General features: G+C 39.4%; 1 protein-coding gene across 2 annotated transcripts in view; it reads right to left on the bottom strand.

Annotated features, from left to right (window-relative positions):
• Positions 1 to 13496, bottom strand: part of FLVCR1 (FLVCR choline and heme transporter 1) — a 37592-nt gene extending 24096 nt beyond the window's left edge. For both annotated transcript variants that reach the window (XM_079905485.1, XM_079905486.1), the window contains exons 1-3: positions 12758 to 13496; positions 7312 to 7456; positions 611 to 751 (exon numbers count right to left, since the gene is read on the bottom strand). In XM_079905485.1, coding sequence (XP_079761611.1) covers positions 611 to 751; positions 7312 to 7456; positions 12758 to 13495 — 1024 coding nt within the window. In that variant the 5' untranslated portion in view covers position 13496. The remainder of the gene's footprint in view (positions 1 to 610; positions 752 to 7311; positions 7457 to 12757) is intronic.
• Positions 13497 to 14110: the final 614 nt, after the last annotated feature.

Below are 14110 nucleotides of genomic sequence, written 5' to 3'. Positions count from 1 at the left end.
GTATAAAAAAACTTTTTTTAATTAAATAAAATTTTTTAAAAAACGAGTGCTTCGGGCTTCCCTGGTGGCGCAGTGGTTGCGAGTCCACCCGCCGATGCAGGGGACGCGGGCTCATGCCCCGGTCCGGGAAGATCCCATATGCTGCGGAGCGGCTGGGCCCGTGAGCCATGGCTGATGAGCCTGCGCGTCCGGAGCCTGTGCTTTGCAGCAGGAGAGGCCACAACTGTGAGAGGCCCTCGTACCGCAAAAAAACACAAAAAAAACGAGTGCTTCTCTAATATCCACCAATTTTTTTTGTTCTAAAAACATGTAAGGAAATCCATTCGGAAGTTTTTGCTTTTGGTTAAAAAGTTAAGTTTATGACTAATAAACCTATCTCATTATCTCATTAATTAAAGCTCAAACCACTAGATTATAAGAAAATAATAATAATATAATATAATATACATTAATGATATATTATTATTTATATTATTAATATATTATTATATATTAATAATATTATATAATATTATATAATAATAATCTAGCTCAAACCACTAGATTATAAGAAAATAATCTGTAATGCTCAAAGGTTTACACAGACATCAACAAAAATAAAACCACTTACCATAAGTGATCAATAGAAGGACAAAAGGAATATTTTTAAATAGGTTCCTTATTGATTTCCCATAGGAATACTCTCCAGGGGGACTGTCTTGGAGAACTGCTTGAGCCTGGCTTGGTGGATACTGAGGTTTTTCTTTGAATGCTGGAAACATACATGAAAAGATAACTCAATATACAAGTCTTCTTTAGTGAGCAGACTAAATTCAGTTTAAGTTTAAAGAGGTAGTAAAAGTCTTTTATAGTAAGGCTTTTCATTTTCACTAATTTCTAAGTGAAGAATAGTTTGATATTATCATCTCAACCCTCTGAGATGGACTAAAACTCAGAGATTTGGCCAATTCACAGAACTGAACTGTAAAACCATCCATACTATGTCACAACTTTGCCCAGTGATTATTCTGTTTTTAGTTAAGCAAGATTAATTTTTATTATATTAAGTATTCAACAATTCTATTTCTAAATTTGGTTCAATCTGTAATTAGAGGTAATATGCACCCCAATGTTCACTGCAGCACTATTTACAATAGCCAGTATGAGCAGCCAGTAAATTGAGCTTTTAGAGGACTGTCTTGAGTTAGTACCTATTTTCTTCTGAAATTTGATAGAAAGTTTATCATCTGATGCAATTACCCCTCTAGAACTGAAAAGGTCCATGTGGATTCATGGGAGCAGAGCTAGGTCCTGCTTGCTGACTCACTTCAGCTGCATATGGAAAATCTAGGGGTAGAGCTGGGAGACATAAAAGTGTGATACATAGTTTCTGATACTGTAAGTTCTAGCACTGCCCTTTACTATGTAGTTAGAGAAAGATCGCACAGCCTTCTCAGCCAGGTATTTAGAGACTGCCCTTTTGCTGGGCAGGGAAGGATCTACTAATTTCCTACAACAGATGGCTAGGCAGAGATTTCTGTAGGGTATGGCTAGCCAGGAGTCAAGACTTTCTGATAGAAGAGCTGACCTGCTAAGAGTGGTACATCAGAAATTAAAATCTAGTTTTAGTACTGACTCAAAATTTTAAACTCAAATACATACAGGAAAAATGCTGTATTTCACTGAATCTAAAATTGTCTGAGGCTGGCACTTAATGATCTTGACAGGCATCAACAGAAGGTTTTCACATAACCATACCTCAATTGACACCAGTGTTACATGCCATTGATATTTTTTTATTGTGATAAGAACATTTAACTTGAAATCTACCCTCTTAACAAACTTTTAAGTGTACAATAAGTATTGTTAACTATAGGCATAATGTTATACAGCATATCTCTAGAACTTACTCATCTTAGACGCCATTGATTGATTACTAAAGGCACCTCAATTTCAGAGACGCCATGAAAAAAATGTACACTTTAGAATCAATAAAGTAGGGTAAATTCAAAAGCCAAAAAGAAGGTAAATGGATTCAGAAGAAAGTAATATTTTCTAAAATATTAGAATTTCCTCCTTCTCTTTCTCTCTCTCTCTTTTTAAATAGTGGCTATTTCTTTCTTCCAACAAAGAAGCCTGCTTTGTAGTTTGAAAGTGGTCTAGATCTGATGGACCTGACTGTCAACTGTAATCATGTAGAAATTTTTTAAAAATACAGATTTGGGGATTCTAGAGAAGGCTCAGTGAATCAGAACCTCCAGAACAGAACCTTAGAACTGTATTACACAAAACTCAACGCTCAGCCAGGTTTGAAAATCACTGCAAAAGAAAGAAATGATTCTTAAAACTTGCACACAATATTGTAATTCTCTTAATTCTCCTGTTTGCTGCTAAAAATAAAAAATTACAGCTCTTTGCTCACCAAAACATGGATTAATTATGATATAAATAAAACAACAACTAGACTTCTAATTTTATAGGTCTTACAACTAACTGAAGCGGAGACATAACTCATATTTACTTTTTAATATCCTTACATTGGAGGACTGGTAGACATAAAACGTTTTAAGTGGTTGCAATCCCTCCCCTTCCTTTCACCCTATCTGCTCCTTGCACTGTTGAGGACGCCTGTTGTCCTCTCCTGAAAGTCTCTTTGCATCCTAGTTAAGATAGGAGATATCTCTCTTTATTAATATTGGTAAAACAGAACTCACATGTTGTAAAACAAAGTTTCAGAATGTAAAAATTATGCTTACAACGTAGTCATGGGTATTGAGTGAGTCCTAAGTCTCTTACTTAGATGTTTATTTACTACAATAAAATAAGGCTAAATGGCTCAGATCTGAACTCAAATGCAAAATAAAAACAAGTTCTGGTAGTCTTTAATTCCATTAGACTTGTTTTCTGAATACAAGTGTTATGTCTTAGTTTCAGGAAGTTAACTGCTTTCTTGGACAAAATCAAGATTTTATCTACCAGCTACACAATATAGTAAAGTCAGGCTTAAGTCTATGAAGAAAAAAAAAAAAGAGGAACAAAAAAACCATTGGTCTATGACCCTGTTTATGCCTCATTGCTCCTTTCAAAGGATGAAATATGGCTTTTTCTTTCTCCTTTGAAACTGAAAAATAGACTTCTAACTTCTCTTCTCCCCACCAAAAAGTTGTGCAAATAAAATAATTAACTAATAAAATAATTAATTAATAAAAGTTATTCTCCACCCTTAGCAATAGGAATGGAAAGTAGCCAAAGGATTTTGGGCACCACATTCAAACTTTTTCTCCCATGATGAATAAATAACAAATCTATTGTGTTTAGGACCACTTCTATTTTTTGAAATCATGTTATAATATTATCTTTTGATTTCATTATTTGTGCCTTTGTGATTCAAGCGGACATTACACATATTAATTTATTATAAGACAAACACAGGTTTGAATCCTGGCTCTGCCTCATCTCACTATATGACTCGAAGAAATCAATTCCTGCTTCTCAGCTATTGCTTTCTCATTCATAAAATGGAGATAATAACAACAAGCTGGTATGAGGACTATATGATATGTGTAAAATAATTTTGTAATTATTGAGTACTACACAAAATACATTGTCTTTTTGAGGAATATTTATTTTTAAAAATCAGAGACTTTTCAGGGAATTCCCTGGCAGTCCAGTGGTTAGGACTTGGCTTCCACCGCAGGGAGTACAGGTTGGATCCCTGGTCGGGGAACTAAGATTCCACATGCTGTGCAGTGCAGCCAAACATAAATAAATAAATAAATATTTAAAAATAAAATAAAATCAGAGACTTTTGTCAGAGCTTGAAATTCTTATACACTAAGTAAAACGTACTTCTATTAACAATTTATAATAGGAGCCAATATATAAATATCCTGAATATAAGAATCAAAAGTAAAATTATGCATGCATGTTTTATACTCATGTATTTAAATACCTTAATATTAAATATTTTTACTGCCATTACTTTTGGTTTCTGTCATCCACTCATTTTAGTGAATCAGGATGATAAGGATTTTAACTGACATACTTAAGTGATATAGTTTACTGCTCTGCATAAGAAGAACAGCTTTCAAATACAACAGCATTACCACTTATACAAGAGGAATTGAAACAAATAATCAGACTAAGTAAAAATTAAAATGATATATTTGTATATGTAACATTTTATTAATGGAGTTAGATTGCCCAGGCTCAAATTTCATCTTTAGCATTTATATACTAACTGTGACCATGGGTAAGTTAAATTTACTTAAATTCTGTGCCCAGTTTCCTCATTTATAAAATGGGAATGATAATAATAGTACCGCCCTTATAGGGCTTTGAGGATTAAATGAAATATAGCATGCAGTTGTGCTTTTAAACATGTTTGGTACATATCAATCAAATGTTAGAGACTGTAATAGTATTCTCCCAATAAGAATGGGGTATTAGCGTGAAATTCAGTGGAAGGTTGGGCTTAATTCCTAGAAATGTTAGATGGATTACACTTAGGGAGGGTAATAGGATTACATGACATGAACCCTCCTCAAGTTAGTATTTTAGGAAGACTTCTGAATACCAGTTTGGTATATGTCACATTGCTGAAAAGCATCAGCACAAAACTAAATTATTTTATAAGATTTGATTGGGCTTCCAAAATATGTATGGGTAGAATTTAGAAGGAAGTAGCATTGTCTCTTAGTAATTAAGGAACTATAAGAAAGTTAGGATTTTTAAAATAATCCATATTTTCCTTAATAGCAAATATTTAGGTATAAGGAAAACAGGTAAATTTTTAATTTAAACGTCACAATTTTCAACCTAGACTTTCATATCACAACTGTATATTATCTTGCTTTTATACTATGCTTAGTATCATAAGATTAAGTTTATAGGTCACCAAGCAAAACTTGACAATGAGCTTTTTTTTTTTCCTATTCTATTTCCATTCCATTCACCCCCCATTTCCATTTCCACTGTCTACTCATAAGCCATGAGTACGTAAATAATTATGTACATGAATAGCTCTCTTTTAATTTCTTAAATAATACAGGGTGATACGCCAATGGTCATACCTATGTTTTTTGTCCCACTCCTTTGACAAATAAAAATCTTATATTTGTAGCATCTCATATATATATATATGTTTAAATACATGTGTCTTATATATAATTTTTTTTTCTTATATATAATTTTGTATCTATAGATATCTTATATACAGTCTACTACTCTCACTTCTTCCAAAGAGACAAGCAATTGAAGACGATAAAAAAAGGAAACCCAGAATTTATGCAAAGATACATAGCAATCAAAGGAAAGAGAATTATATATATATATATTTCTTTTTTTTTTTTTTTTTTTTTTTTGCGGTACGCAGGCCTCTCACTGTTGTGGCCTCTCCCGCTGCGGAGCACAGGCTCCGGACACGCAGGCTCAGCAGCCATGGCTCACGGACCCAGCTGCTCCACGGCATGTGGGATCTTTCCGGACCAGGGCACGAACCCGTGTCCCCTGCATCGGCAGGCAGACTCTCAACCACTGCGCCACCAGGGAAGCCCGAGAATTTTATATTTTAATAATCCCTATTGCTAATGGAAGATCCATTTATGCAAAATGTATATAAACTATATCTCATACTTCATCTAGCACATCAAATATGGCTACCAGAAAAGTAGATATAGGAATTTGTTTTTTAAAAATATAGATTTCTTTTAAAACCTTGTTAAACTGACAAAATAGTACAAGGGATAATTTATCCTTTTTCAGTAGTCAGCACACAGCAAATATGCCACTCCCTAACAGAAACATAAAAACCAATCATAGGTAGATTGGACATGTCAGAATATTTTAAATGCTACCATGAGAATATTTTGTTCATTATCTTAAGGAAACTTAAAAATATGTGGGCTGAGTTTCCTATCCCTGGGTCCAGCAGTTCATCTCTAAAGGCATCTGTGGTGGTGCAGTGGTTAAGAATCCACCTGCCAATGCAGGGGACACCAGTTCGAGCCCTGGTCCGGGAAGATCCCACATGCCACCGAGCAACTAAGCCCGTGCGCCACAACTACTGAGCCTGTGCTCTAGAGTCCACGAGCCACAACTAGTGAGCCCACGTGCCACAACTACTGAAGCCTGCACGCCTAGAGCCTGTGCTCCACAACAAGAGAAGCCACCACAATGAGAAGCCTGCGTACCGCAACGAAGAGTAGCCCCCTCTCGCCACAACTAGAGGAAGCCCGCGTGCAGCAACGAAGACACAAATCAGCCAAAAATAAAATAAAATAATTAAATAAGTAAAATTTTAAAAAATAAAGGCATCTCTATCAAAACACTCCATAGTCTTTAACATACATTTTCTTTGAAAACTGAGGATTTTATATCTGGTGATCATAAAAAAAAAAAATTGCATTTTTCATTACTGTTATAATCATGGTAAAAATTAACATATAAAATTTAAAACTCCAGCTATAATGAAATTTAATTATAAATTTTAATGATTGAAAGATGGCCTTTCAACTTTAAAGTTCCTTTCTTCTTCAAATCAATTTAAGATATACTGAGCGCCCACAAGGCAATATTATAGTTATGTTAGCAGCTTATTACTTAAATAAGCCTCACCTATTCTTTTCCCTGAAATCAAAATTGTTTCCCATTAAAAATAAACTTTAAAAAGCAGACCTTCCCAAACCTTCTTCCAAACTGATGATGGCTGCTTGCAGCTGATTTTGACTGACTGCTTCAAGAGACAGGCCCGGACGAGAGGACTCGGGGACGAGTGGTGGCAGCAGTGCTTTGCTGGAGTGGCCTAACAAGCAGATAGTTGCCACAGTTTGAAATTCTGCTGAACAGCTTGCTGCTGCCCAGGATCATTCACTGGTCAACATTTTCAGATCCAGTTAACTGTTAAATTGGGGATCCCTAGAAGGATTTATCATTTAAAGGAAGGTTGTAGCCTATTCGCATCATTTCAAAGCACGACAAGAACTTGTTCCTGGCGAGGTTAGTGTAAGATGCAGACACATAGACGGATAGGCAAAGAGGAGGCAGGTAATATGTTTGAAACCAACAGTTATCAGGAAAGAAAAGTTAGTAGGGAGACAAATGAGATGAATTAGTCTTCAAACCCTTTACAATATTAAAAGGGATGTAGCGGACCATAACATATCCTTAGGCGGTAGCATTCATTACCTAAACAAGAAAGTGAACAGCAAGAATGAAACAAGCAAATAGCACTTGAGATATTACCAGTACAAATTTTCAGGGTTGGTTATTTTTATTTTCATATGTTTGTCATGCACTTATCTATATAAGCTTTAGGGAAAATAATTCACTTACCAATTACCGTTAAAATAAATAAAAGTGTGGAGACGGCTGAAGTTCCATAAAACATGGTACTGATATTACAAGCCAGCAGTTGTGTGTTATTCTGTGTGTTCGGCACCAAAACTGGTGGCAGCAAAAAGCCAACTGCAGTTCCAAGCTGTAAAATAAACAGTCCTGTTAATTCTTTCTTCTTATTATAAGAGAAAAAAAAGTAATCAACATAAAGACAACCACTATTGCAAGGTCCTTTCGTAAGCTCTAAAGCACCATGTTCTAATGTCTTTTTACCATACCATTAAAGGAAAATTGTTGTCAAATGTCTTCCCTAGTTAATAAACATTCACTAAGCTCCAACCATCCAAATGATGCTGCTATAAAGTTGTGTAAGACACACTCCTTACCCTTTGGCTACTTACAATAAAAAAGGAGAATAAGGGCTTCCCTGGTGGCGCAGTGGTTGAGAGTCCGCCTGCCGATGCAGGGGACACAGGTTCGTGCCCCGGTCCGGGAGGATCCCACATGCCGCGGAGCGGCTGGGCCCGTGAGCCATGGCTGCTGAGCCTGCGCATCCGGAGCCTGTGCTCCGCAGCGGGAGAGGCCACAGCGGTGAGAGGCCCGCGTACCGCCAAAAAAAAAAAAAAAAAAAAAGGAGAACAAAAATACACACACATACACAAAAAAATGCTGAGAAAAGACAACATACAAAATGGGAGAAAATATTTGCAAATCATATATTTGATAAAGATCTACCATCCAGAATATATAGAGAACTCTTACAACTCTACAACAAAAAGACAAATATCCCAATTCAAAAATGGGCAAAAGACCTGAATAGACATTGCTCCAAAGAATATGTATAAATGTTCAACAAGTGCATGAAAAAATGCTCAATATCATTAGTTATTGGGGAAATGCAAATCAAAACCATACCCGCTAGAATGGCTATAATTTTTAAAAAAAAACAAAGTAACAAATGTTGTCATGATGTGGAGAAATTGGAACCCTTGTACACTGCTAATAAGACTGTAAAACAGTGCAGTCACCATGGAAAACAATTTGGCAGTTCCTTAAAAAGTTAAACATAGAATTACTGTATGACCTAGCAATTCCTCTCTTGGGTATATACCCCCAAACTGAAAACAGGTATTGAATATTGTGCATGAATATCCGTAGCAGCCTGATTTGCAATAGCCAAAAGGTGGAAAACAGCAAATTGTCTATCAATGAATGAATGGATAAACAAAACGTGGTATATCCATTCAATGAAATATTATTTAGAAAGAATGAAATACTGATAGATGCTGTAACATGGATGACCTTTGAAAACTTGCTAAATGAAAGAAGCCAGACACAAAAGGTCACATACTGTATGATTCTATTTATATGAAATATCTAGACTAGGGAAATCCATAGCGAAAAAACAAATTAGTGGTTGCCAGGGGCTAGAGAGCGGGCAATGAGGAGTGACTGCTTAGTGGGAACTGGGTCTTCTCTGAGGGTAGATGAAAATGTTTGGGAACCAGATATAGGTGATGGCTGCACAACATCGTGAAGGTACTAAATGCCACTGAGCTGTACACTTTAAAATGATTAATTTTTTATGTGAATTTTACCTCAGGAAAAAAAAAAATTAGGCCGACTATGATCATCACAACAAGAGAAATAAAATCAAAGTATTAAAGGAGGATCAGTGGAGGGAGATTTCAGACTCTTTGGGGGACGGAGGTGAGACAGAAGGGCCCAAGATAGGTTTCAAAGAGGAGGCTGAGGCAGAGAAGTAACATTTACCAAATATTGCATTTGCTCCCTATAAAAAGCTGGATAGAGACAGTTAAACCGGTAATTACAAGTGTAGTAAGAGCAGTACTGTGATGAGAGGTAGAGTGCCATGACTGGGAAGATCATGTAATTGATCATTCAAGCAAGAACACTAGTTAGAGTGAAAGGGACCCCATGAGCAGTTGTACTGGACAAGATGTACACCTGGACTATTCTAGGCCAGTTGGAGCATATGGTCACCTTAGCTAAGAGAGTACTTTAGAGGAGCACCCTGTATAGACGTGGGGTTCAGGAAAAATTTCTGAAGGCACAAAGATCTGAGTAAGAAATTAGAGTTAGCCAAGTGAAATAGAAACGTTCCCAGTCAAGTAAGTCAGAAAGAGAAAAATATCGTATATTAACACATATATATGGAACCTAGAAAAATGGTACAGATGAACCGGTTTGCAGGGCAGAAATTGAGACACAGATGTAGAGAACAAACGTATGGACACCAAGGGGGGAAAGCGGGGGTGGGGGTGGTGGGATGAATTGGGCGATTGGGATTGACATGTATACACTGATGTGTATAAAATTGATGACTAATAAGAACCTGCTGTATAAAAAATAAATAAAATAAAATTCAAAAAATATATATATGTTCCCAGTCAAGGGGACATCATGTACAAAGGAAGGAGAGAGCATGGCCTTGTGAGAAACTGTAAGTAGTGCACAAGTCCCCTCAGAGCAGAGCAAGTCTGTATATGAGGAATGGAGGCTGTGCAGAGAGGTGATGCTGAGGAATTGGCAGGAGGCAGAACTGGAAGGTCTCACTTGACACTTAAGAGAGTTTGAATTTTTTCCTAAGGGCAATGGAAGACACTGCAGAGGGCAAGGGAGTGTCCAGGACAGATGTGCACATTAGAAAGACCACAATGGACGAATGTGGAGAATAGAGGGAAGAGAGCAAGAACTGCAGATAGGAAAATCAGTTAGCAAGCTCTAGGTGAGAGCTACGGGTGGCCAAGGCTAAGATGGTGGCAGTGGAAATGAAGAGTAATGAGCTGGGAGACAAGGTAAATTTTGATTGGTGGGGTCATATGGGATAGTCAAGTGGAAATATCCAGCTGACCAGTATCTACATAAGTCTGAAGCTCATTAATTTATTGAATAAATTTTTATGGAGAATCTACAACGTGCCAGGCACTCTAATGAATGCTGGACATTCAGACGATGTGCCTATTTCATGAAACTTACAACCTAATGGTGGGGATCAGAGAAGAGTAATAATTAACAATTAATATATAAACATAAATATATCAGACAGTGATAAGCACTACATAGAGGATTAAAGTACAATGATGTAATAAGCCAGTGACTGGGCAACTCTAAATGGGATCCTCAAGAAATGCCACTGAATGATATTTAAAATGAATTTAAACTGAGAGCTGAATGATAATAAGGATATAACAATGTGATCTTAGGAGGAAGATCATTCCAGACAGAGAGAATGTTTTTGCAAAGGCCCTTATGAAAAATGCAAGCTTAGTGTTGTTTAAGGAAGCAAAAACATGTTAGTAAGGTTTTGTAATCCACAGTAAGGAATTTAGATTTTATTTTAATTACTATGGGAAATCATTGGAGAGTTCAAAGCAGAGCTATGACATGGTCTGATCTATGTTTTAGAAGGTTCTCTCAGGAATTCCCTGGCAGTCCAGTGGTTAGGACTTGGTGCTTTCACTGCTGGGGCCTGGGTTCAATCCCTGGCTGGGGAACTAACGTCCTGCAAGCCGTGCGGCATGGCTAAAAAATTAAAAAAAAATTTTTTTTTAGAAGGTTCTCTCAGGTTAGAGACTTGGCACAGTAGATGGGTAGTTAAAAGACAGGATTCAGGAATCAGACAGACCTAAGTGTGAATTCTGCTGCTAATTAGCTGTGTGACTTTTGGAAAATAACTTTATCCCTTCAAGTCTCAGCTTCTGCATATATAAAATGAGGAGACTAATAGTTCCTACCTTACATAATGAAATTAAATGAAACAATGTGTGTAAAGTACTTAGCATGGTGCCGGGTTTAGTGAATGCTCAATAATGTTGAATATTACTATGAATGACCACTCCATAATCTAGGCTAAAGATGCATACTTGGGGGTCGTGAGCAAGTGCAGAGCTACTAGAGTCAAGGAAGGATTCGAACACTTAGGGAGAATGTGGGAGGAAGGTCCAGAGGTGTGCCAAGTGTTAGAGGGAAATCTGCCTATGAGAAAACATTTCCATTTATTATCCATGAAATAGATAATCCATAGATATGGAGTTGATAATATTTCCATCATGCTCAATGAAGTATTAATCTTGCATATAATTTTGTAAATGAAAAAATAGTTGAAGGAAACAGTTCCTATCCAAACATGTGGAAGCAACCAACTAAAATATCAGTCACAAATTATTTTGGATATACAACTATATTTCAAGCTATTCCTTCTTCTGTACTTTTAAAGGAAATAAATATAAAGCAATAAGCCCACATGTAGAGTTAGTCTTTACATGGAATTTAAATAGATCTTACTGTGATCTTGAAACAAGTGTTAGACCAGAAGTAAAAGAGTAACATTCTTTTGTTACATAGCTACATGATATATGTATAGAAAGAGGTAACATTTTTGTTATACAGGTCTTTTTTTTTTTAAGCAATTTCTTTTAAAAAGTCTTTATTGAATGTTACAATATTGCTTCTGTTTTATGTTTTGCTTTTTTTGGCACCAAGGCATGTGGGATCTTAGCTCCCTGACCAGGGATCGAACCTGCACCCCCTGCATTGGAAGGGGAAGTCTTAACCATGGGACCGGCAGGAAAGTCCCTTGTTATACAGGTTTTTAACTTGATTCTCCTCGAGCTGAATGAACACTCGATATAATTTACATAAAGTATCATAGGACTCCATATGCAAAATTTAAATTACAGTAAAAGGACCATTCTGCAATTAAAACACACACACACACACACAAATTCTACCTAATAATGCTACTGGAACGCTAATGAATTTGAACCTATGGTGTTGGCAAGTCTAGGAAACAGTTTAATGGAGACTTGGCAAAATAAGCCACGCTTTTGCAATGGATTCTATGATCTATGATTTGTCTTGCATTTTCTTACCGTTAAAATTTGGTAATAGGACTCAGTAATGCTGTGAAGTCTTTATCACTAGATTTATTTAGGGATCATTTACAAATGTCTGTTATGTACCAGGCACTCTGCTGACTGCTAATATATAAAATTAAACAGAAGCTGTTTACATGGACCACTCAAAATAAGAACAAACTTCCCAGAACACAGCACCTTCCTTTTGCAAAGAATACACTGATGACAAAAATAATACCTACTTTAGACTCATTCATTATTGCACTGACAAGTTTTCTATGATGTTAGGCCTAGATATGGGCCTGTACAGTTAATTACTTTACAGGTAATTCTCAAAGATGACCAGGTAGTCATTTTAAACTGGTTTTGAAAGGTCTGTCTTCACAAATAAATCAAAACCCCTCTTTAATCCAAGACTGCTTCCTATTTTATGACTGCTCACCTCCTGCCCTTCATTTATAGAATGCCTCCTAAGGGTCCATCCATATACCTAGCTCACATGGCCTATGACGTTTTATCCGGTCCTTCGGGATCCGATTTTCATCTATTACCCTAGTCCTTACCTGATTACCTAGCACGGCGGTGGCGCAAGCTGTGGACACCTCCTTGGGCCCAAACCACACTGAAGCGATGTGGGAGGGCAAGCCGAGGATGAACACCTGGGCCACAGAGCACAGGCACTGGCCCAACATGGTGACCCAGAAGAGATGCTGCTGCACGCTGCCGCACTTGATCCAGGCGCCCAGGCAGTTGAGGCCGGAACCGAGCAGGGCGGTGAGCCGCAGGCCTCTGGTATCCAGCAGCCAGGTGGCCGGGAAGATGAGGGGCACGTAGGCCAGCATGTATACCATGGACAGCCAGTCAATGTGCAGCGAGGAGACGTTGTAGAAGCCCTCGAAAACGTTGCTGATGATGCTGTATTGGATCCACTGAAACGCGTTCACCATCGAGTACAGGCTGAAGATCAGTAGCACCAAAAAGCGCCGCGCGGAGAGCGCAGTCCGGGGCACCAGGGTGCCCTCGACCGCCGGCGTCTGCTCGCCGGGGTCCTTGGGCAACAACCGGGCCTGGGTCTCCTCCTCCGGGGCCAGCGGAGTCTTCGGCCTGTCCAGAGCTCCCGAGGGGGCCTTGGGGCTGTCCCGAGAGACCCCATTCAGGGCCAGGCAGCCGGCTTTGGGCCCGTTCTGCGTATCCGCGCTCACCTTTCCAGCGGGCGCGTCCCCCGGGACCGGGAGGTATCCGTTCGCGGGCGGGTGCCCGTTCGCCACCGTTGTCCCCTCCTCATCGTCGGGCAGTGCCATGTCCCTGGGCTCCCCGGAGCCGCCTGGCGCCCCCGCCCTCCTCCCAGCCCTGCACCCCCAGCCCAAGACCCGAGGCCCTCCCTGCACCCCAATCCCTACCCCTCGGCCCACTGCTCCTGCGACCCTCTCCCCGGCCGAGTGAGCCTCGGTCTGAGCCGGGAGCTGCAACCCGCGCTGCCTGAGCCCGCAGGCGAAGTCCTCGTTCCCGTGCGCTGCCCGGCGGGCGCTCACTCAGGGCCAGGCCGGGCCGGGATAAAGCAGCGTCACTGCGCGGTGAAGGCCCGCTGGCCAATCAGCGGCACCCTCGCCCGCCGAAGCCAATCGGGGAGCTTCCGGAGGGGCGGGGCGGGAGTGAGTGTGCGGGGCGGTAGAGGAGGAAGGCCAAGCTGGAGGTCTACGCTAGGTGTTCTCCTTCTGGATGGATGCTGTGGCCAGAAGTCCTCCGACCTGGGCGTGGGCGGGCGGGAGGCGAGCTTTGGATTGGGCAACTCGGGACTGCGAACGAGGGGCTAGGAGAAACGGGGGAGACAAAGAGGCAGACATGAGTCTCTCCACCTAGGGGGGCTCCTCTAGGGACAGGTCTAACACTGGCAGAGGACAAACTTGGCCTCTCGG

The sequence above is a fragment of the Stenella coeruleoalba genome (genome assembly GCF_951394435.1).
Source record: "Stenella coeruleoalba genome assembly, chromosome: 1".
Classification (NCBI taxonomy): domain Eukaryota; kingdom Metazoa; phylum Chordata; class Mammalia; order Artiodactyla; family Delphinidae; genus Stenella; species Stenella coeruleoalba.
The sequence above is the reverse complement of the archived record's forward strand: the minus strand, read 5'-3'. Positions and strand labels throughout refer to the sequence as shown.